The following is a 19,634-nucleotide window of genomic DNA, read 5'->3' on the forward strand; positions in this document are numbered from 1 at the left end:
GAGCGCTTCCTTGCCTAGCAAGCACAAGGCCCTGGGTTCGGTCCCCAGCTCTGAAAAAAAGAAAAAAGAAAGAAAAAAAAAAAAAAGAGTACTGGCTACTCTTCTGGAGGTCCTGAGTTCAAATCCCAGAAACCACGTGGTGTGTTGCATTTGTAATGGGATCTGATGCCCTCTTCTGGTGTGTCTAAAGACAGCAAAAGTGTGCTCAAATAAATCTTTTTTTTTTAACTTATTTTATGTATATTAGTACACTGTTGCTGTCTTTAGACGCACCAGAAGAGGATATCAGATCCCGTTGCAGATGGTTGTGAGCCATCGTGGTTGCTGGGAATTGAACTCAGGACCTCTGAAAGAGCAGTCAGTGCTCTTAACCACTGAGCCATCTCTCCAGCCTCAAATAAATCTTTTTAAAAAGATTCTGTGTATGGATGTTTTTTGTTTTTTTCTGCATGTATGTATGCACCACATTTGTGCCTGGTAGGTCAGAAAAGGTTACTGGACCCTTGGAACTCAAGTTACAGATGGTTATGATCTGCCAGGTGGGTGCTGGGAGTTGAACCCTGGTCATCAGAAAGAGCAGCTAGTGCTATTAACTATTTCTCTAGCCTCCACAATTATTTTTACTTATTATATTTATTTACTTATTTTTGTTTTTTGAGTCAGGGTTTCTCTGTGGAGCCCTGGCTGTCCTGGAACTCACTCTATAGACTAAACTGTCCTCAAACTGAGAGATTCCCTGCCTCTGCCTCCTGTGTGCTGGGATTAAAGTTGGTGTCACCACTCCCCGGGAGGTGAGATTTTTTTTTTTAATAGAATCTCATTTAAACAAGGGTGACATCACACTCTATGATAATCTACTGAAGAGGGTGATCCTAACCTTTTATTTCTTCTGCCTTTAGCTCCTGAATACTGGGGTTGCTCAGTTGGGCCCTAAACAATGTCTCCCTGTCCCGGCATCCCACAGGTGCCTTCATCAGTGTTCTCTTTCCATTGGCCTTCTATCTTCCGGCCTATTTTTTAAGATTCCTAAAATTTCCTATGAACTCTGGGATTTAAGATTTTTTGAGTGTGAGAAGAGTCTAGCTTGGTGCCAGTCTGGGCAGGCCTGACACTTGTTTCCAATTCTTTGAGAAAATGACTCCTTGGTTTTGTGAGGCACATTCTAGGTTCCTCTAATGGGGGTAGGTGGGGAATGGTAGGTTCCTCTAATGGGGAGGGGGATGGTGCTGGCTCAGTGGGTGTAGGTGTTGTCAAACCTCATGACTTAAGTCACATTTCTGGGACCCACCTGAAAGGATCTTCCACTCCACAGACTGTCCTCTGACCTTTACATACGTCTTTCCTCAGTAAATGAATGTTTTGGGAGAGAGGACAAAGCTGACTGGGTTCCAAGCCTTTAGGGTTAAAAAAAAATGCTATTTTCCTGGCACAAGGTCTTTTTTTTTTTTTCTTCTTTTTTCTTCTTCTTCTTTTTTTTTTTTTTAAGATTTACTTATTATATAGAAGTACACTGTAGCTGTCTTCAGACACCAGAAGAGGGCATCAGATCCCATTACAGATGGTTATGAGCCACCATGTGGTTGCTGGGATTTGAACTCAGGACCTCTGGAAGAGCAGTCAATGCTCTTAACCACTGAGCCATCTCTCCAGCCCCCTTTTTTTCTTTTTTTTTTTCCGGAGCTGGGGACCGAACCCAGGGCCTTGCACTTCCTAGGCAAGCGCTCTAACCACTGAGCTAAATCCCCAACCCCCTGGCACAAGGTCTTACAAGGCAAATGTGACCCCAAAAGTTCTGCCCAGATGACATGTTGAGAAATAGGTAATAAAAATGGGGAGGGGGGTGTCAGACCAGTGAAGGTGAGAGCTACCAGAGACTCAGGCCAGTGGGGGTGAGAGAGCGCCAAGAGCTGCATGCATGCCCTGAAAGCACCTGGAGGCAGTGCTTTAAAGGAAGTTGGGAAGAGCTGAATTGGGAATGGGCTTTATCGGGACATTTACTTGCAGTTTATAAAAATGAAAAATGGGGGTTGGGGGTGGTGAGATTCTAGAGATCTGTTCAAACTGTACAGTTAAGTGTTTAGAAATGGCCTGGTGGTGGTGGCACACTCCTTTAATCCCCACACATGGGAGTCAGAGGCAGGTTGATGTCTGCGAGTTTGAGGTCAGCCTGGTGTATAGAGTGAGTTCTAGGACAGCCAGGGCTATACAGAGAATCCGACTCTCGAAAAAACAAAACAAAACTGAGAAACAATAACAAAATCCAAGGTGGTTAAGACGGTGGCTATTGGGCTGGAGAGATGGCTCAGCGGTTAAGAGCACTGACTGCTCTTCCAGAGGTCCTGAGTACAATTCCCAGCAACCACATGGTGGCTCACGACCATCTGTAATGGGATCCGATGCCCTCTTCTGGTGTGTCTGAAGACAGCTACAGTGTACTCACATACATAAAATAAATAAATCTAAAAAAGAAAACAAAAAGATGGTGGCTGTTAGAGGAAGGGGCAGGTGGAGTTAGGCTTCAGCATGATAAGGCATAAGCTGGGTGTATTGTACACATCTCTAACTAAGGACCAGAAGTTCAAGGTCAGCTTCTGTCTCATAGAGTTTGAGTTTAGCCTGGTACGCAAGTTAGCCACAGAGGTTACAAACCTTCAATTTCAGCATTCAGAAGGCAGACTTAGGTGGATTTCTGAGTTCTGGGACAGCTAAAGTTACAGAGAAACCCTGTCTTGAAAAACAAAAAAATTAGGGTACTTTTTAACATGCTAGGTATCAAAACACAGGCCTTGCACATTCTAAGCAAATGGCCCACCTCCAAGCTATATCCCTAATTCCTGAGATAGTGCATTTTGTATTTTGGTCGGTCTACATTTTAATTTTATTTTTAGGATTTATGCGTATATGAGTGTTGTGCTTACATGTACGTATTAGCACCGTGTGTGCCAGGTACCACAGAGGGCAAAAGAAAACATTCGGTGCCCTGGATCTGGAGTTCTAGGCGGCTGTGAGCATCTATGTCGGACTGACAGACACCTGGGTCTTCTGAAGAGCAGCCAATGCTTCTAGCCAATGACTTATCTCTGTAGCCCCTTTGAACTGGGGCATGGAGGAGTGTGGCAGGGTCTCTCTTGATGACCCTGGCTGTCCTTTAACCTTTATACCAGGCAGGCCTCAAACTGAGACCCATTTGCCCTTGCCCCTCATGAGGACTCAGATTAAAGGTGTTTGCCGCTATGCCCACTATGCCCAGTGGTTTCCTTGTTGTTCTTGTTGTTGTTGTTTTGAACCCTTATTGTGTGTGTGTGTGTGTGTGTGTGTGTGTGTGTGTGTGTGTGCGCGTGCCTATGAGTTCCACGGCAAAGGTGTGGAGGTCAAAGGACAACTTGAAAGAATTAGTCCTCTCCATCAACAATGTGAGTTTTGGAGACTGAACTCAGATCTTCAGGGTTGGCTGCAAGCACCATTACGTACTGAACTATCTTATCAGCCCCAGTTTACACAGCAAAACAAAACAAAACCATTTGTAGGGCTTGTAAGATGGCTTAGTAGGTAAAAGGCACTTGTCACCAAGCCTGAAGAAGTCCTGAGTTTGATCTTTGGGACCCACATGGCAACAGGAGAGAACTGACTTCCACAAGTCGTCCTCTGGCCTCTATACATACAGTATGGTATGTGTGCAGGAACATATATATATATATATATATATATATATATATATATATATATATATATATATATATACACAAATACAAACACCCTACTAGGTAAAAACAATTGTAAAAGGTGCTATTCTAACTGCAATGGATTAAGAGAGAAGGTACTACCGGCCTTCCGGAGTTGGACATGAAGTCCAGCAAAGGTGAGCTAGCCTCTGCTGTGCCCTCCTCTAATTAGCTGCATAGCCAGTCTGAGCCCATTCCTCATGGGTCATGGAGACTGAGAGGAAAGGACAATGGCCCTCAAGTTTACGGGGAGTTGGATTTCCTGTCCACTCTCCAATGCTGAATGAGTGAAGTTTCAGGTGACTCCACACTCTGGCTTTTCATGTAGTTTGTAAGCCTTTGAGGGGCTCCCTGCTGTCCCCCTCTTCTTCCCACTTTCAGATAGTAGTAGCCTTCAAGTCCAAGTTACCCTTCTGCTGGGACAGCTGGTGGACGGCTCAATATTTTGGCCCCAGGGGGCTTGTAGTCATCTCTGGCTACACTATAGAAAGAAAGCAGAGTCTTCTCTTTAACAACCCTGTTGGATATGAGGGAAGGATGAAGCCCCACCCTTCCTGTTCGCCAGCCGGGAGAGCCCTGGAAGACCATGGGACAAGGGGGCTCTTGGTTGTGTGTCATACATCACATGAGCAATCTCCTTCAAATTGCCATAGGCTCTGTAAGGCATATGTGAAATACCTTCCCAAGGGGCTCCTATTTCCCTTGGCCATGCTTTAACTACTGAAGTATTCTTTTTCTATGAACATTTTAATGAGGGTTGAACATAAAGTAGAAAAATAGCATTCTGACTGCTTTTTCTTTTTAAATTTTCTTGAGACTTTCATACACGGCAATGGATGGATAATGTTAACCTGCTAAAAGAAAACATACTGACCACAGAAAAAGGCATCTCTAATACCCACCATGGCTATTCATGTCTTTGAAATATCAAACTCTCAGGGGTTGGCTGGTTTACTCTTCTTTTGGAAACAACTCGGAGGTAAAGTCCTGCTGCTGTTGGACACTGAGAAGACATCTGATTCAGGTGATGTTGCCTGGAGCCAGTGTTGCTTAAGGTGGCTAGTGAGGAGGGGCATTGTGTGAAGATACATGTGTTTGCTTCTCTTTCCAAGGGGCGTGGGCAGCCAGAGGCCACTACCCTACAAGGGAGCCGTGCTTACTCTCCATGGACAGGCAAGTCATCCAGCAGGTGGGCTGGGACCAGGCCCCTGTGTCCACCATACTCACCATAGTAGAATCCCTTATCATCCACAGGCCCATAAACTGTGACTACATCTCCAGCTCTCAATACCAGCTTGCCCTTTGCCCGGACCCCTGCTCTCCCATCCCTGGGGTCATAGTCCAGAGCCGCCACCATTGTCTTTGGGGTCCACAGTGTGGGTGTTCTGGAGTTCCCTTGAAGCATATAAGATCCCTGGGAATTGGTTAGACCCTCCAAGTCTTCACGTTGAGCCTCGGAATGCAGATGCCCCTGTGGTGGCAAAAGCCACCTCCCATCAGTCTGTTGTGTGCCCACCTCTACCTCAACTACCAGGTGCCCAGGGATTTTGCCCACTTGCCCATTGCACTCTCCATGGTAGAAGCCATGGTGGTCCCGGGAGCCCCACACTCTGAGCAACTGCCCTTTCTGGAAGGACAGCTCTTCTTCTGTAGCTTCTGAGTTGACAGATCTCGCCAGGGGGCTATGGTCAAAGAGGGCCAGGAAGACCCTGACTGGACTGTTCCCGTCAGTCTCCAGCTGGTCAGAGCCACCACTTGCTATCTTAATGATTTTGCTGGTTGGTGCTGGGCATAGCACTGAGGTAGGCTCATGAAACTGGCACTCTCTCTTGCTTCCTGGAGTTCCTTGTCTCTGTCCATTTTGGGACTTCTTTCTTTGCTCTGGCTTCTCTGTGCACCGAGAGTCCAAACACAGAGCTTCCTTCTCCTCAAAAATGTGATGAAAGTCAGCTGTATGGCACTGGCTGGAGCCTTGCTGGTGATGTGGGACCATCTGGGCATATTGATTTTGAAGAAGGGCTTTTTCAAGGCCAGGCTCCTCCCAACACAGTATCTTTCCAGGTCCAACCTCTGAGGAGAGATGGATGAACCCTGGAGAAGGACTCCCACTAATGCATATGTGTGGGGCATGTCCTTCCTCCACCCCAGACTGGCCAAAAAGCAGAGGTGGCTTGTGGTTCTGGGGACTCCTCTGAAAGGACAGGTCTTTCTCATAGCCCTTCCAGGCCTCTGTGGGCCCCTGGACTTGCTTGTTTGCCCCATCTGAGCTTAGGCTGGATAGCGATAAATGCTTCCTTGGTTGTTCTTCAGAGAATGCTTCTAGAAACTTAGCCTGGGGCTCCCCACAGCTTCCGGGGACGTGAGGACTGGACTTGGCACTCAGAGACGCTTGTGCCAGCTTCTGGTGACAAACAGGAAAAGGGTCACCATCTGTGTAGTTAAAGGGAGGAGCCTCTAGGAATGGGTAACAAGAGAAGCAGTCCTCGGGGATCTGAGCTGGCACAGAATCCAGGGACTCGCCATACAGCGACATGGTCCTCACTGAAACCTTCTGGCACCCCAGGGGAAGCTGAAGCTGAGACAATTCCAACAAGGTGTTTCCAGCAGTGGCGTTGGCGACTTCTGTCACCTTGAAGCCATCCACATACACAGCATAGCCGGTGACCTGCACTCCATTGGAGGACCCAGCTGAGTCTATGGTCACAGGGAGCCAACTGACCACTAGGACACCTGGAGAGGCAGCATGGTGCTCCACCAGCACGTCCAGAGGGGGATCGGGGGGGCCTGCTAAAGGCGTATCGAAGGTTACAGTGGAGGACATTGTTTCCCAGAGCACCTGTAATAGATCCCTGGGTAGCTGTACCCCAACCCTCACCTGGTAACGTGTGCCAGGGTGTAGGCCTTGGAAGGTATAGTGGTTCACACCTGAGGGAGTTAGGATGTGCTCTTCGTCATCAAGGTACACCACGTGGGGGTATCTATTGCTGCCAGAGGCCCAGGTGATAGTGGCGGAGGTGGCTGTGACATTCTGCAGCTGTAGTTCCATGGGGGCCAGACAGAGTGCTCCTTTGGCCTCCAGGAGGGGTCTGGAGAAGCTCTGCTCCTCCATGCTTGACTTCAAGCCCAGCCAGCAGGCTTCTGTCTTGGTTTTCAAACTCTCTGATGCCACATCTGTCTTAGAGTCTACCCTTCCTGCCTGACATAGGCCTCTCTCCTGTACTTCCCCAAGTAATAAGCTGCCTTTCTTCAAGGCTTTGCTGTGCTCAGCTGGAAGTGAAGTGGGACCAGCACCAGGGGACTTGAGGAATAGGTGGCTCAGGATAGGGCTTCCTGAAATCGGTTCCACTAAGTTGGAGGGGACAAGCCCTCGCTGTCCGTTCACAAGCTCCCCCTCGTAGAAGCCATCCTCATCCACATCCCCAAAGACATAGACATAATCCCCAGCTGTGAGGGGCAGCTCGTCATGAGAACGCTCACTAGGCCCTTCAAACGGATTGTGGCTATATCTAGCCAGGAAGATCTTGAGCTTTGGAACAATGGGAGCCTCGAGGCTCCTCATTTCTAGGGGAGTGGACATACTGTCTGGTTCTAAATCATCCACTTCACTCGCAGTGTCCATGTCCAGAGAGAGGCAAGATGGCACTGTCGCCCACATGGACTCTACCTCCGAGGAGGAATTTGACTGTGAACTGGTTTTCTTGGCTTGGAGCTTGGAGTCCAGAGACTGACTGGATGGGTTTCTGTCTGACACTTGGGAGGCAGCAGCTGGCTCCCCAAGGGCAACTGGGTTCTCCTGCTGGGAGAGACAAGCAGGAGGTTGTATGTCCCTGGTAGGCAGTGGCAATATATATTCTTCGGATTTTGTCTTGAACTTCAGTCTCCTGCTATCTCTGACTTGGGACTCTGAAGCTTGGGTGGTCTCTGATGACTCTGACGGGTGGCCAGGCTGAAACTGCAACCCCTGCATCTCTTTCCCAGAAATCCTAAGGTCACTTGGGGTTTTATTCTGGTACTGCTGCAGCTGCTGCCGCCTGTCTTGCGCATATCCCTCTTGTTGCAGCAGCTGCTCAGCCAGCAGGCCAGTGGCTTCGAGTTCCTGCCTCTGCCTCGCGTGACTTTGCTGCCGGGAAACATTGCTGTTCTCATCTGCCATTTTCTTCATCCAGTTGGCCAGGGCCTGCAACCGCGCGTTCTCCTCTGACAGCCTGGCGCCCTTATGCAGCGCGGCTTGCAGTTGTGCCTCTGTCTCCTCGTAGCGCCGCTCAGCAGCAGCTGCCTGAACACTCAGTTCCTCGCATTCCCGCCGCTGTAAACCCAGCTCGCGTTCCAGAGCCTGCACCTGGTGCCGAGCTATCTCCGAGGGTGCGCTGGGGCTGCCTGTGTCCGCCCAGGCGCCAGCTTTACTTTGATGTAGAGTCAACTGTCTTTGTAGGCGCAGCACTTCCCGCTGAGACTCACGCTGAAGCCGGTCCAAGTCACTGATGTTGCACCATTGCGCGCAGGTGGCGCCCTCTTCAGGATGCGAGGAGCTGCCAAGGTCCGCGGCGATACGCGCCTGTAGCAGGTGGCACTCCCGCCTCAAAGCTTCGATCTGCAGGTCCTTGGCTTGCAGCGCGCCAGCCTGTTCTGACAGGTCCTGAGCACGCTGGCAGGTAAACACTTGGCCCAGATCCAGACCTTCGAGGCTCTCACCTGGCATTGGAGCACTCATGGCCCTCAGGTTGGTCTCCTGCAGCTTGCGGGCCCTATCTTCAAGGCGCTGAGCGAGATCGGTCAGCTCTGCGTGCTTCACCTTAAGCCATTTCACTTTCTCTCCCGCCTCCTCAGAGAAGCCTGTGCGCCGCAGCTGCAAGTTTTCTTCGCGTAGGTCACAGCAGCGGCGAACTAGCACCTGTAAGGCCTCTGCCAGCTCCGAGTTCTGCCTCACCAGTTCGTGGTAGTCCAGACCTGGAGATGAAGAGGTCGAGTCTTCGCAGGGCTTGTTCTCAGAGCTTTCTTTCTGCAGGTCATTAGGTTTCCTATGTTTTGATGGTAGCTGAGGCGGCGGCTGAGGACTGGAGGTGTCTGGAATAGAGGCAGTGGTCGAAGGGGCCCTTACCTCGGATTCAGAAGTCTCGGGGCAATTCAGTGTGTTGTCCAGTGAGCAGGAATGTGCTGTTGCCAAGGATTCGAGGGAGCTGGCACGCGTGGGCAGCAGGTCGTTTGGAGAGTGAACCCGGACACCAGTGTTCAGGCTTTCGAGGGATCCGAGTCGACGAGCAGGCTTTGGGGTGCCATCAGTATTGCTCTGGGCTTCTAAGGGTGGCTCTTCCAAGGAATGCGTGGTTTGGGGATCCGCGGGTCCTGGTAAAGCCGGCTGCCAGCGGAAGTGCTCTAGGATGTATTTAAGGAATAGCTGGCGCTCCACGTCTAGCGCCGCCTGCAGGTGGCGGATGCGCGCGGCTTGTTCTCCATCGGTCTCCCAGCGCAGCAGCGCCAGCACTTCCTGCAGGCGGCAGCGGCATTGCGCCGCGGAGGCTTCGGATGCCCCCGAGCGGCTGCAGTAACCGCGGTTCACCAGCTCCTGGGCCAGCTGGCGCTGAAGCTCCCGAGCCTGGCGCAATACAACATCGCGCTCCTGGTGTAGCAACTGCTGCAGCTGCCGCAACTCTGCCTCCTTCCAGCGCAGCAGCTGCCGGATCTCGGCCTCGCGCTCGCGCTGCACCTCCTCCTGCAGCTGCCGCAGCTCCCGGAGGCGTCGTGCCTCCCACTTGGAGCGCAGATGGTCAGCCAGCTGCTGCCGCTCCTGCTCGGCCGCCTCCCGCAGCTGGCGCGTCTGGGTAGCGAAACGCCTCCGTTCCGACCGGCCGCGCGCGCGCTCGCCCTCCAGCTCTGCCCGCAGTTTTTCTAGCTCTCGCCTCTGCTCCTCCAGCACTGCGGCCGCTGGGCCGGGGCTGCCTGGCTTCTTGGGCGACGCGCGGCCACCACCCAAGGGGGTGGGTGAATCCTTTGTCATTGTGGCCGCAGCCCGGCAAGAAGCCAGAGATAGCTTGGTATTGGTAGGCCAGTTAGCCAACGGCCTCCGCCCCCGGCCGCTGCCAACCGCCCCACGCGCCCCTTCCGGCGCCCCTAGGTGCCCTCCGCGCGCCTCTTCCGCCTTGGGGGTGATCTCCCTTATAACCTGCCGCCTCTCCACAGACTGAGCGCCTTTTGCCTCTTCCTAGACTTTTGAGACCCCTTTCAAACTAGCCTCGGAAGTTCCCCTGACACCCTGGACATATTTCTGAGCTCACACATACCTGCTTTAGGGCTTTTGTGACCCATTCCACTCTCTCCCTGGCAGTGTGCAATTCTTTCCAGAATTAGATCCCCAGCAGGGTTGCTAGACGATCGCTGCTCCTGGACTGGGTAAAAATGGATTGTGGTCAGATCTCACCTGGCCTACTAGGGTTTCTGGTCGAGTTTTTAAATTAGGCAACAGAGAACTATTACAAGATCTGCTTAAATTTGTGGTTGAGCTCTGACCCAGTGTGGCTATAACTCCTCTGTGCCTACTCTTCCAAGGACCCCAACATGCTTAGCCTTTTCCTATATCAACTGAAACATTTTTGTTTGTTTAAGACAGGGTTTTTTTTTTTCCCGTGTGTGTGTGTGTGTGTGTGTGTGTGTGTGTGTGTGTGTGTGTGTCAGGCTGGCATCAAAATCAGAGATCCACCTGCCTCTGCTTCCCCAGTGCCTGGATTGCAGGAGTTGATCAACATGTCTTGCATCTGAGCCTTTTTAAATTAGCAAGGTGGCAATAACTGAGGATTGATTGCACCCACCTCAAACATGCTAGGCAAATTTTATACCGCTGAGATTCATATTCTATCTCTCTGTCTCTCTCTCCTTTTCCCTGTGTGTGTTTAGTACTAGAGACTGAGCCCAGGGTCGCATATAGTAAGTGACAGGCAAGTACGTTATTCGATATCAGTTCTCAGCCCTTTTAAAAATTTAGGATGTTAAGCTGGGCAGTGGTGGTACATCTCTTTAATCCCACCATTCAAAAGGTAGGCAGAACTCTGATTTCTAGGCCAGCCTGGTCTACAGAGTGAGCCCCAGGACAGCCAAGACTGTTGGGATTCTGTCTAAGCCCCACCCCCACAGCTACCTGGCAACAGTCAGGTATGCTCCACCCCACAGTTACCTGGCAACAGCCAGCTGTGCCTGACTATAAAGGGGGGCTGCTTGTCCCCTCCTCTCCCTCTTACTCTCTCTTGCCCTCCTTCTTCCTCTTCTCTTGCCCTCTTTGTCCCTGTCCGTTCTCTCCTCATCCCCCACCTTCCCTCCACGTGCTCATGGCTGGCCAGCCTTTCCTCTCCTCTCCTCTCCTCTCCTCTCCTCTCCTCTCCTCTCCTCTCCTCTCCTCTCCTCTCCTCTCCTCTCATTAAACCCCTTCGCATGGAACCGTGTTAGCTTGGTGAGCTTTATCCCGCACGAGCTGAGATTTAAACCCCAACATTGGTCCTAACAAAGACTACTTACAAAAACCTGTCTTGAAAAGCAACAACAACAACAACAACAACAACAAAAGCCAAAAAACAAAAAATTTAAGTTTTGTTATTTTGTTCATTTATGTGTTTGTGCCTACCTGAGTTTATGTGCACTGCATGTATGTCTGGTGATCTTTGAGGTCAGAAGAGAGTATCCTGGAATTGGAGCCACAGCTGGTTTTTAGTGGCTATGTGGGTGCCAGGAACCAAACCCATATTCTCTGCAAGATCAGTAAAGCACCCATAACCCCTGAGCCATCTCTCCAGCTCCCCAAAAACATTTTTTTAAAAGAAATATGTAGCACAGTCTGTAGCTCTGGGCGGCCTAGAACTAATGTCTACCAAGGGATCCTATGGAGAGCTTTTGGGGCCACTTGGCAGAAATTTGATATTGTGCCATGACAAGGAAGTAAGCTCAGGCAGAAATCTGATTTTAGACTAGAACAAAGAAGCAATTTCAGGGGCTGGAGAGATGGCTCAGAGGTTAAGAGCACTGTCTGCTCTTCCAGAGGTCCTGAGTTCAATTCCCAGCAACCACATGGTGGCTCACAACCATCCGTATTGAGATCCGTTGCCCTCTTCTGGGCTGCAGGCGTACATTCAGGCAGAAAGCTGTATGATGTATACATAATAAAAAAATTCAAAAAAAGAGAGAAAAATTTAAAAAAAAAAAAGAAGAAGCAGCAAGTTCAGGCAGGAATTGACATTGGGTCAGAAGAAGTAGGCGTCAGGCAAGAATATGACTTTGCGCTAGGACAGGGAAGTAGGCTCAGATATCTTTGTCATTCTGATAATCCCTTAGAAACTGATCACATGACTTTGTTTATTGCTTTGCTCGTTCTTTGACTATTTGTGTTTATTGTCTTACTTGTTTCTCAACCTAAAACTGACCTTATTACTTGCATGTAATTAAAACGGTATAAAAGTAGATTGGGGGGCTGGAGAGATGGCTCAGTGGTTAAGAGCACTGACTGCTCTTCCCGAGGTCCTGAGTTCAAGTCCCAGCAACCACATGGTGGCTCACAACCAACTGTAATAAGATCTGATGCCCTCTTCTGGTGTGTCTGAAGATAGCTACAGTGTACTCATAGATAATAAATAAATACATTTTTTAAAAAAAGTAGATTGGGAAGAAAGAAACCTGCTTTAGCCTCAGAACTGGCTGGGGCCATGCTACAATGTTGTCTACTCTAACTGTCTTTTTCCTTTTAAAGGCTTTTTTTTTTTAAAGATTTATTAATTTATTATGTATAAGTACACTGTAACTATCTTCAGATACACCAGAAGAGGGCATCAGATCTCTTTACAGATGGTTGTGAGCCACCATGTGGTTGCTGGGAATTGAACTCAGGACCTCTGGAAGAGTAGTCGGGTGCTCTAAACCGCTGAGCCATCTCTCCAGCCCCCGTCTTTTTCCTTTTAATCCTCACTCCTGCCCTGGAGAATCTGTTGACTGATTGAGCTGGCTGGGTCAGTATCTTAGAACTCACAGAGACCTTGCCTCTCTGCCTTCCAAGTGCTGGAATAAAGGTGTGCAGCACCATGCTTGAATGTCTGTTTTGGGTGGTGGTGGTGGTGGCCTTTTTTGTTTTGGAGACAGGGTCTTTCTATGTCAGTTTCTATGTAGACCAGGCTGGGCTCAAACCCACACAGATCAACTTGCCTCTGCCTCCCAAGTGGAATTAAAGGGCTGTGCATGCCACCACACCCAGCTCCTTTTTAAACTTGTATTTGAGTCAGGATCTTGCTAACCTGCCCAGGCTGGCCTTGCACTAGTAGTGGTCTCTCTGCCTCAGGCTATGGCAGCTGAGATCATAGGTGTACTCCCCAGACCTGTCTCAAACCCTGCTCTTTTTTTTAAATGATTTGTTTATTTTTATTTTATGTGTGTTGTTGCCTACATATATGTCTGTGTGAAGGTGTCAGATCTCCTAGGACTAGAGTCACAGACAGGTGTGAGCCACCATGTGGTTTATGGGAATTGAACCTGGGCCCTCTGAAGAGCAGCAGTGTGGACTTAACTGCTGAGTCATCTCTCCAGCCCCTCAAACTCTTCTCTTGTCTTCTCACCAGCTGCTTCCTTTTTCCTGTCCTTGGTAGTTTCCTACTCCAAGGAGACTTTTAGGGCTCTCCAGGCTGGGTGTGGAGTTCCCAAAACACTGCAGCCCATGGGGTTGCCTTTAGCCTCCACGTACAGCTGCTTCTCCTTTGAGGAATGGGTGTGGCTAATAAGCCATTGTGTCTCTGCCCAGAGTGGATTCAGAGGAGGTAAAAATGGAATGTCTTTTTCATGCAAGTTAGGATAAACAGGATCAGGCATATAGAAAGATCATGGGGCTGGAGAGATGGCTCAGCGGTTAAGAGCGTCCGACCGCTCTTCCAGAGGTCATGAGTTCAATTCCCAGCAACCACATGGTGGCTCACAACCATCTGTAAAGAGATCTGATGCCCTCTTCTGGTGTATCTGAAGACAGCTACAGTGTACTTATATATAATAAATAAATAAATCTTTAAAAAAAAAAAACAACAAAAAAAAAAAAACCAAAAAAAAAAACAAACCAAAAAAAGAAAGATCATAGAGGGTACTGTACTCAGTCTCTTAGCCTGCCTAGTTCCAACACTCAGGTATAAAAAGGCTTCAGGGGAAGCAGAGGCAGGTGGATCTCTGACTTTGATGCCACACACACACACACACACACACACACACAAACACACACAGACACACACACTTGTCTTAAACAAAAACAAAAAAGTTTCAGTTGATAGGAAAAGGCTTGGGCTGGAGAGATTGCTCAGTGGTTAAGAACACTGACTGCTCTTCCAGAGGTCCTGAGTTCAATTCCCAGCAATCACATGGTGGCTCACAACCATCTGTAATGAGATCCAATACCCTCTTCTGGTGTGTCTGAAGATAGCGACAGTGTATTCACATACATAAAATAAATAAGTAAACTTTTAGAAAACAAAAAAGAAAAGGCTTAGCATGTTGGGGTCTTTGTCATCGAGGCCTGGGGCTTTAGGGTGTGCACTGGCCATTGGAGTATTGGGAGGAGGCATGAAACTGGGCATGGAATGAAGGTCAGTTGTTGGTAAGGTCCAGTCCTCAAAGGAGGGGCAGCAGACTCTCCTCCTTCCCTCAAGGAGAAACAGGACCAATAAGAATAATAATGCCGAGTAGTGGCTGCACATTCCTTTAATTATAGCACTTGGGAAGCAGAGGCAGGTGTATTTCTGTGAGTTTGAGGCAAGTCCAGAAGTTCTAGCATAGCTAGGGCTACACAGAAAAAATCTGCCTTGGGGAAAAAAAATCACATACATAGCTATCCTCTGGCTACTTTAGTGACTCAGGAACTTTCCTCCTATCTGGTTCCTCCCTGTTCTTCCAGGTTCTGGCATTAACTGGTTTACAAAAACCCACAGTGATAACTAACGTTCATATTCATACATTCTATCAGAAAGCTGCTTTGTGGTGCCTTCTGAGCCCAGGAAGCACCTGGGATAACTTCTTTCTCTTCCTTCTCCTCCTCCTCTTGTTCCTCTTTTTTTTTTTTTTTTTTTTTTTTTTTGGCAGGGGTTGGGGGGTGGGGTTTCTCTGTGTAACCCTGGCTATCCTAGAACTGGAGCTGTAGACCAGGCTGGCATCAAACTCCCAGAGATCTGCCTGCCTCTGCCTCCTGAATTGTGGAACTAAAAAGTTGTGCATCACAGTGCCTGGCTACACCTAAGGACTTCTAACCACTGTGTACACTCAGCACCTGGCAAATTATCGCTATAGTTATTTTTCAAACAAGATTCTCCTGAGCCTGTAGAAAATACCTTTGGGGGGCTGGAGGGATGGCTCAGCAGTTTAAGAGCACTGGCTTATCTTCTAGAGGTACTGAGTTCAACTCCCAGCAACCACAGAGTAGCTCACAACCATCTGTAAGGGGATCTGATGCCCTCTTCTGGCCTGAGGATGTATATGCAACAGAGCACTCACACATTAAATAATATTTTTAAAAAAAGAAAAAGAAAATACCCGGCAACTGAGGCTGAGGTTGTGATTTCATGGAGATGTGGGTGGTTTCACAGCTCATGTGACTTACTTGACTGCGGTTCAAGCTATGAGGTCTGGAGATCAGCCTGTGACCAGGGGGAGGATTTGGAGTGAATCTCTAGAGTCCTAAACTCATCCACTGTTATGGCTAGTCATGCCAGAACCTCCTGTAGCATGTCAGATGTTTTTAGAAAAATGTCTTTCTTGGTCTCCACTCTGTCCCTTCATGTGACCCAGGACACCACTGTGCTTGAGATATATTAGAACGAGTTACAGATTAGAGGCAGATTAAACCATGTTATTGTTTCCTCGCAGTCTCACTTCCCCACTTACAAAATGAAAGAGAAAGATTACACGAGCTGTTTTCAAACTGGATTCTGTGGGGCTCCAGAGTTCCCTGGAAATAGCACAGAACTGTTCCAGGATCTGAAGGGAAGAGAATTCCTACCTGTCCTAGTGTGCAGATCTCTTCATAAATGTCATGTCTTACATTCTAAGATAGACACTTGTTTAACAAAGAGATAATAGGCCTGGAGAGATGTTGTTGTAAAAATATAAAAATAAAAAAGTTATTGTTGTCTTTTACCTTGCTGGGTCCGCACTGCGGTGTCCCAAGATATCTGCTAGATATCTTGGTGGTAACACATCCCAACTCCTCAGTGGTCCTGTGTCTCTTGCCGCCACACACTTTCCTACACTCAAACCGTCACATAAAAGAACACACAACACACTAATCTTAGATCCAATTGATAAGATATAATTGCCCACTTAAACATACAAAGCCCGGTACCATTCATCCCTTAGGAACATTAATAACAACCTGTAAATACACAGAGCAGAATCTTAACATCACCTGCCATGGCTTCTCACCCTCTCCTCAGTCCTGTCTCCTTTCTGTTCTCTAGTCTCCTCCTCTTCCTTCAAACTTCTCTCCCGTCCATCCTTCCTTTTCCTCCAATGACAGGCCTCCTTCTATCCTGTACCTGCCCCTCACCTGTACTTTACAAATTCAATGGGGAGGTTCTGGTGAAGTCACCTGATTCCTGAGTACTTGACTAGGCAGCTGTCCTTGGGGCAGTGGAATTAGCATCAAAATACAAATAACTTCAGGGCAAACCACAACAAAGAGATTGCTCAAGGCTCTCCCAGTAAGGCTCACAACTGTCTGTCATTATAGTTCAAGGGATCCAATACCCTCTTCGGCTTCAACGGGCACCAGACACACAAATGGATCACAGATCTACATGCAGGCAACACACACACACACACACACACACACACACACACACACACACACACACATACACATACATATATATATATATATATATATATATATATATATATATAAAATAGAATTTGAAATTTTGATTTTTTTCTTTTTCTTTTTTTTTCTTTTTTCCGGAGCTGGGGAGCGCTTTACCACTGAGCTAAATCCCCAACCCCCAATTTTGATTATTTTTTTGCCTCTGCCTTCCCTTGTCTCCCTTTCACTACATCAAGACTTCCTTCTCTTTAATTTTTTTTAAAGATTTATTTATTATATATAAGTACACTATAGCTGTCTTCAGACACACCAGAAGAGGGCATCAGATCTCATTGCAGATAGTTGTGAGCCACCATGTGGTTGTTGGGATTTGAACTCAGGACCTCTGGAAGAGCAGTCAGTGCTCTTAACCACTGAACCATCTCTCAACCCTCTTTAGTTTTCTAAATGTATTTTTATGTGTATTGGTATTTTATATGCATGTATGTCTGAGCAGCTCCAGTTGTATACAGTGCCTTTAGAGGCCAGAAAGTTATCAAATCCTCTGAGACGGGAGCTATAGGTTGTTGTGAGCCACTATATGGATGTTATAAATCAAACTTGGTGCTGGGGAGTGGTGGTGCACATCTTTATTTTTTTTTTATTTATTTATTTTTTTGGTTCTTTTTTTCGGAGCTGGGGACCGAACCCAGGGCCTTGCGCTTCCTAGGCAAGTGCTCTACCACTGAGCTAAATCCCCAGCCCCTGGTGCACATCTTTAATTCCAGCACTTGGGAGGCAGAGGCAGGTAAATCTCTGAGTTCAATGTCAGCCTGGTCTACAGAGTGAGTTCCAGGATCTGGGACTACACAGAGAAATCCTGTTTAGGAAAGGAAAAAAAAAAAATCAAACTTGGGTCTTTGGAGCAGCATTCATGTGTGTGTGTGTGTGTGTGTGTGTGTATACACGTGCACTCATGTATATCATGGTGTGCTTGTGGAAAAATCAGAGGATATGGCTCTACCACCTGCAGGCTCAAATTATATGATTCTAAGATGGGTATTATAACCCTTTAATCCTAGCAATTGGGAGGCAGAGATTGGTGGATTTCTATGAGCCCAACCAAGGCTACATAGCAAGCCATTGTCTCAAGACAACAACAAACAAACAAACAAAAACAGATTATATTGTTTGAGCCAAATTTGAAACCTTCTGAGTTAAGTGTCCTGAAATTCTGCTGAATGAAAGCGATGTATTCTCTCCCCATTTCAATTGGCCTCATGTGGCAAGCTCTGAAGTTCTGCTATACAGCCTCAGCCCTCTTGAGACATGAAGTCTGGGGTCTTGGTGGCCTAGACCACCATTCCCCACTGGTATCATGTGATTTCTCTTAGGGGTCTATTCATTCTAGATAACAAGGGCATCAAAAGACCAAAGAAAAGATTCCTTGTAAGGAGTGTATGGAAGTTACTCATAGAGTACAGGTGCTCCCAGCACTTGAGGGTGGAAGCAGGATGATGAGGAGTTTAAGGTCATCTTTAGTTATGCAGTGAATTTTGAGGCTACCTTGGGCTACATGAGATTTTATCTGCCTCTCATCCCAACCTCCAACATTTCTCCACTGGTAAAAGCACTGAGTGAGTGTAGGAGTTGTCTTCTGGTAGTTTCTTTCCTTCTCTCTGGATCTTTCGGCCATTACTAGGACCATACTGTGTAGCCTAGGCTGGCTAGAATTTACAGTCTGCCTGCCTCTGCCTCCCTCTGCAGGAATTAAAGGCACACTCCACTTATCTTCGGTTGCTCCGCTCTCACTTATTCATAGTATCTCTTCAGTGAGGCTTCCCGAAAGTTCCTTGTAGTGGGAGGCTGTATGTGAATGTTAGTGGGAACGCACACACATGCATTTGGAGACCTGAGGTCCACAGAATTCTTTCCTTGTTTGCACTTTACTGTTTTTTTGTTTTTGTTTTTGTTTTTTTCCCTTGAATCTGAGGCTCACCAATTCAGTTAAGCAGGTAAGACAAAGAACTTCAGAGATCTACCTGTAACTTCCCTCCCTTAGTGCTGGGGACCTGCTTGCTTTATATGTGGGTTCTTGGGAATCCAAACTCAGGTCCTTCTTGATCAGGCAGGCTCTTTACCGACTGTTTCACGTCTTCAGTAACAGAATAACTTTCTCATCTCCCAGTTTTGATTTCTTCACAATGTTTAGCAGTCCCTGAAATAATCTTGATTATTCAATTATTTTGTGCATACACTATAGTGCACCTACTACGTACCAGGCACTGTATGCATTCGCCGTCGGATTGGAGGCTCCATAAAGTAAGGACCATTAACTGTCCAGGTCACTCGTGTCTACACTGGATTCGATAGCACGGGGACCCGCACACAGTAGGTATACTTCTCTATTCCGCGCTCTTCCCTGTTAGCCCCTCCCCCTCTCCAGGAAGTGAGGGGGTTCAAGCCGACTGGCCTACCGCGATGCATTTTGGGAAAGCAGCAGCACCAGATCCAAGATGGCGGCCAGCAGGAGGCTGATGAAGGTAAAAGCCATTCTCTGGCACTGGCCAGGCGGGGGGCGGCGTCCCCGGGCCGGGACCCCTACGGCGGGTCGCGGTTCCTTGGGGCGACACCGTTCTTCATCCCTCGTTGCGTGGCCCCGCTGTGCCGCGTTCGGAGAGATCTAACGGGGCCGCCTAGGCCGCAGCCTGGGCGGGAGCGTAAGGCCGCGCCGGGAGCCGCCGCCGCCGGCCCCTCCGATCAGCTTGAGCAGTTCTCGTGCCCCCTCCTCCCGGAGCGAAGCCGGGCCCTCCGTCGCAGCGGCCGCGGTCCGGGTCGAGGACGCCGTTGATGTATGGGCCGGGCCTGGAGGCCCCAAGCTAGGCGCCCTCGGGGAAGAAAGCCGGAGCCCCGGCTGGGAGTCCGCGCCGCGGAGCCGCCCGGTCCTGGGCCGCGGTCGCCGTTCTCTGAGCCCCTTTCCGCCAGCCCACAGCTCCGGGACCGGGAGGCTGCGAGGCCTGAAACGGGAAAGGAAGGAGGAGGGCAGGCGGCCAAAGTTAGGTCAGTTAGTTGGTGGTCTTTTGAAATTGTGTTGGGTTCTCGCAAACTGTCGCCTTGTG

The 19,634-nt window shown here is 48.6% G+C and overlaps 3 protein-coding genes across 5 annotated transcripts in view; 1 reads left to right on the top strand and 2 right to left on the bottom strand.

Moving 5' to 3' along the window:
* Hic2 (HIC ZBTB transcriptional repressor 2) overlaps nt 1-10,839 on the bottom strand; it is a 53,122-nt gene extending 42,283 nt beyond the window's left edge. The window contains exon 1 of the mRNA XM_039088073.2: nt 10,001-10,839. The gene's annotated coding sequence lies outside the window, so the exon portion shown is untranslated. The remainder of the gene's footprint in view (nt 1-10,000) is intronic.
* Rimbp3 (RIMS binding protein 3) lies at nt 4,451-10,026 on the bottom strand. Its single transcript, NM_001408780.1, has one exon. It carries the CDS (start codon nt 9,715-9,717, stop codon nt 4,879-4,881), a length of 4,839 nt encoding a protein of 1,612 aa, NP_001395709.1. The 5' UTR covers nt 9,718-10,026; the 3' UTR covers nt 4,451-4,878.
* Nucleotides 10,840-16,993: 6,154 nt separating the features above from the next.
* Nucleotides 16,994-19,634, top strand: part of Ube2l3 (ubiquitin-conjugating enzyme E2L 3) — a 42,501-nt gene continuing 39,860 nt past the window's right edge. The window contains exons 1-2 of one of the 3 annotated variants that reach the window (NM_001329136.1): nt 18,355-18,530; nt 18,945-19,058. In NM_001329136.1, coding sequence (NP_001316065.1) covers nt 19,032-19,058 — 27 coding nt within the window. In that variant the 5' untranslated portion in view covers nt 18,355-18,530; nt 18,945-19,031. Of the gene's footprint in view, nt 19,059-19,634 lie in introns of all 3 variants that reach the window. The other 2 variants (XM_039088547.2, XM_063270677.1) reach the window with 2 other exon arrangements.

The sequence above is a fragment of the Rattus norvegicus genome, chromosome 11 (assembly GCF_036323735.1).
Source record: "Rattus norvegicus strain BN/NHsdMcwi chromosome 11, GRCr8, whole genome shotgun sequence".
Taxonomy (NCBI): Eukaryota; Metazoa; Chordata; class Mammalia; order Rodentia; family Muridae; genus Rattus; species Rattus norvegicus.